Source organism: Benincasa hispida, chromosome 5, assembly GCF_027475165.1.
Source record: "Benincasa hispida cultivar pf3 chromosome 5, pf3_genome.v1.1, whole genome shotgun sequence".
Classification (NCBI taxonomy): domain Eukaryota; kingdom Viridiplantae; phylum Streptophyta; class Magnoliopsida; order Cucurbitales; family Cucurbitaceae; genus Benincasa; species Benincasa hispida.
This window is the reverse complement of record NC_143482.1, coordinates 18,633,866-18,636,548: the sequence shown is the minus strand read 5'-3', so window position 1 is coordinate 18,636,548 and position 2,683 is coordinate 18,633,866. Positions and strand designations below refer to the sequence as shown.

The window sequence follows — 2,683 nt, the reverse complement described above, 5'->3', positions numbered from 1 at the left end:
TGTTACCAGAATAAGGCACCCAACCTTATTCATATACTATAGATCATTTTGACTATTTACTCGAACCTGATCCACTTTTATGTCTCCACATAAAGTTCAAGTACTCATGTAATAGTCATGGGTCTTTTAGGTTTATTGAATTTTTAGAATAAATTTTATTGTTTACAAACCACAAGTTTTAGGACATAAAACCCAACAAACTCTCACTTGGACTAAAACTCTAGTGGTAACTTATATATATGAATATATAAGACTGAGTTTCTGAGTTTTATAGAGAAATACAATAAACTAGGGCATCTAATACCCATGGTTTACCATTCGGTATCCCATACCCAATGTTTCTCCCACTTGCCCTAGGTTATTTACTTGGTATTCCTAGTCTTACTAGGTAATTCTCAAACACTTTAGTTGAGAGAATCATTGTAAACATGTTAGTGTACAATAGACTTCTTATTAAACTATATGGGGAATGCATCTTGTTCTCAATAATGACCAGGAAGTCATCCTTTCCTCCCACTACATTGAGGTACTCTCAACTCTTTGAGTAAACACATCTGACCTATCTTAACAACTCTTGTTAATAGTGTTAATTAAATAGATCCAGAAATCTTTAAACTTTCTATAGTTTAATTTAATTGATTTCTAGCTATTTTAAATATTTGAATATTTGTAAATGGCTTTTATCTAGTTTGATTCTTAACAGAAGTTGCTATGAAATAGAACAAACATAATTTTTTAAAATGAACATTTCATTTACAACAAAAATATTTACATTTTGTTCTTTACAAGATAACAAAGGTCAGTAAGATTATCATCAGACAACATCTCCCACTTATTAAGCTGACCAAACGGTCCTCAGGAACTAGTTTGCCTATTTTTCTTTCTCTACTCTTTTCTCAGCAAGGTATTGAGAGCAGTTTCTCTTCCAGTGCCCTTCTCGTTGCAGTGGAAACACTTTCCTTTATCTGCAGCGTTGTTCTTGCCTTTCTTTCCAGCAGGTTTCTTCTTCCCTTTCCCTTTGCTCTTCTTAGCAGGAGTTCTTACTCCGTGAAGAGGAAGCAACATCAGGCTTCTTTAAGGATGTTCCTCTCTTCTCAGCGGTAGTAACATTTATTTCTGATTCCAGACATTTAGTTCTCAATATAGTCTGGTAAGCCTGTAGCTCATTCAACAAAGTAGTCAAAATGTATTCAATTTTATTCATGAGTGTATTCGTGCAGAACTGCAGAAAACTCTTCGAAAAAGATTCTAGAATAAAACTGACTTGACTTCTCTCGTCAACAACAGCGCCATTTATTTCTGCTACATTAAAGTGGACCATCATGTCCAGGACATGTTCACAAACAGAGGCCCCCTCTTTCATGCAGCAGTTGTAAACATACTTTATAGCATCATGCCTTAGGGAGAAGAACCGTTGCCCGAATATCCCTCGTAGAGATTCCATAATCTCTTTGGCAATACCTATATCCTCATTTTTGTTTGCCAAAACATCAGATATGCTGGCAAGGATATAAGCACGAACTTTATCATTTGTTCTGATCCATCTATCATATGCATCCCGACCAGTTCGATTTGTGTTAGAGCTCGGAACGAGAGGACAATTTTCTGTTAAGAAGAACCGTAAATTGTCTAACACTAGTATAGTATTCAAATTTTGATTTCAAGGCTGCATAATTATCCCCTATCAGTTTATCAGACGCCAATAATTGTACTAGTGAACTTGTCATTATGAAATTATAAACAAATTCGATAAATGAATTGCTTTTAAACCCAATCAAGTTTTAGCAAAGTAATAATATACCCAAAATTATTTTTGCAACAATACTACAGCAAGATATTCTTGACTAAATATTATCTCCGGAATAACTCATATTCTGATAATCATTTAGCTATCGCGTTTGGTCAGAAGTTATTAACACTTTAATAATTCTGTAAGTGTAACCCTCCTTTTTCAAACATCAGAGGTCGACCCTAACTATGTGATAACTTATAGAAATACAAGTTATTTATACTGTTTTATTTAGATATTGTGGTTAAAAGAGAGAAAAGTTACGTCGATTGTATAGAAATTAGCTAAGAAATGTGGCAATTATAAATTGTCGTCAATACACCCACTGACACCATTGCGATGGTAGAAAATATTATTTCAAGTCTGTTTTGCAGGAAATCAAGTCACCGTATGTGTTCATGGCTCAAGATAAAAAGAACAACGCATCTATGTTGCATTGTGGCCATCATTCAGGAATGAATAGACGATCAACGCAATGACGGCGCATGCGACAATTGATCAAGAGCTAAGCAATTAACGCAACTTCAACCACATGCGGTAATAAAAAAATAACACCGCATGCGGGAGAACGATCGAAGATGCAAAAGAGCAACGCAATTGCGGAGGATTCAAACACGTGTACGGCTGACCGTTGTGCATTTCTAACAGGATTGATCGCGTAATAGAAGGAATATTCCCTCCACCATTTCTAGAATTGCCATAACAATAAAGTGGGGTCCACATCGCAGAGAGTCAAAGCTGAGCCTATAAATAGCCTTTGAAATTCCATTGCAAAACATACTTGATAAGGCATATTTTGATATTTGTATATTGAGAGAGAGACTGGTCTGAAGAGCTTGATCGGAGAAGATCTGGGAAGATTTAAGAAACAAGGTCGAGAGGTGAGTCTCAGGG

The 2,683-nt window shown here is 35.6% G+C and overlaps 1 protein-coding gene across 1 annotated transcript; it reads right to left on the bottom strand.

The window, feature by feature from the left end:
- Positions 1-1,027: 1,027 nt before the first annotated feature.
- Positions 1,028-2,428, bottom strand: LOC150035942 (uncharacterized). Its single transcript, XM_090313522.1, has 3 exons — positions 2,419-2,428; positions 1,265-1,605; positions 1,028-1,156 (listed from the first exon to the last, which is right to left on the bottom strand). Exons 1-3 carry the CDS (start codon positions 2,426-2,428, stop codon positions 1,028-1,030), a joined length of 480 nt encoding a protein of 159 aa, XP_090169648.1.
- Positions 2,429-2,683: the final 255 nt, after the last annotated feature.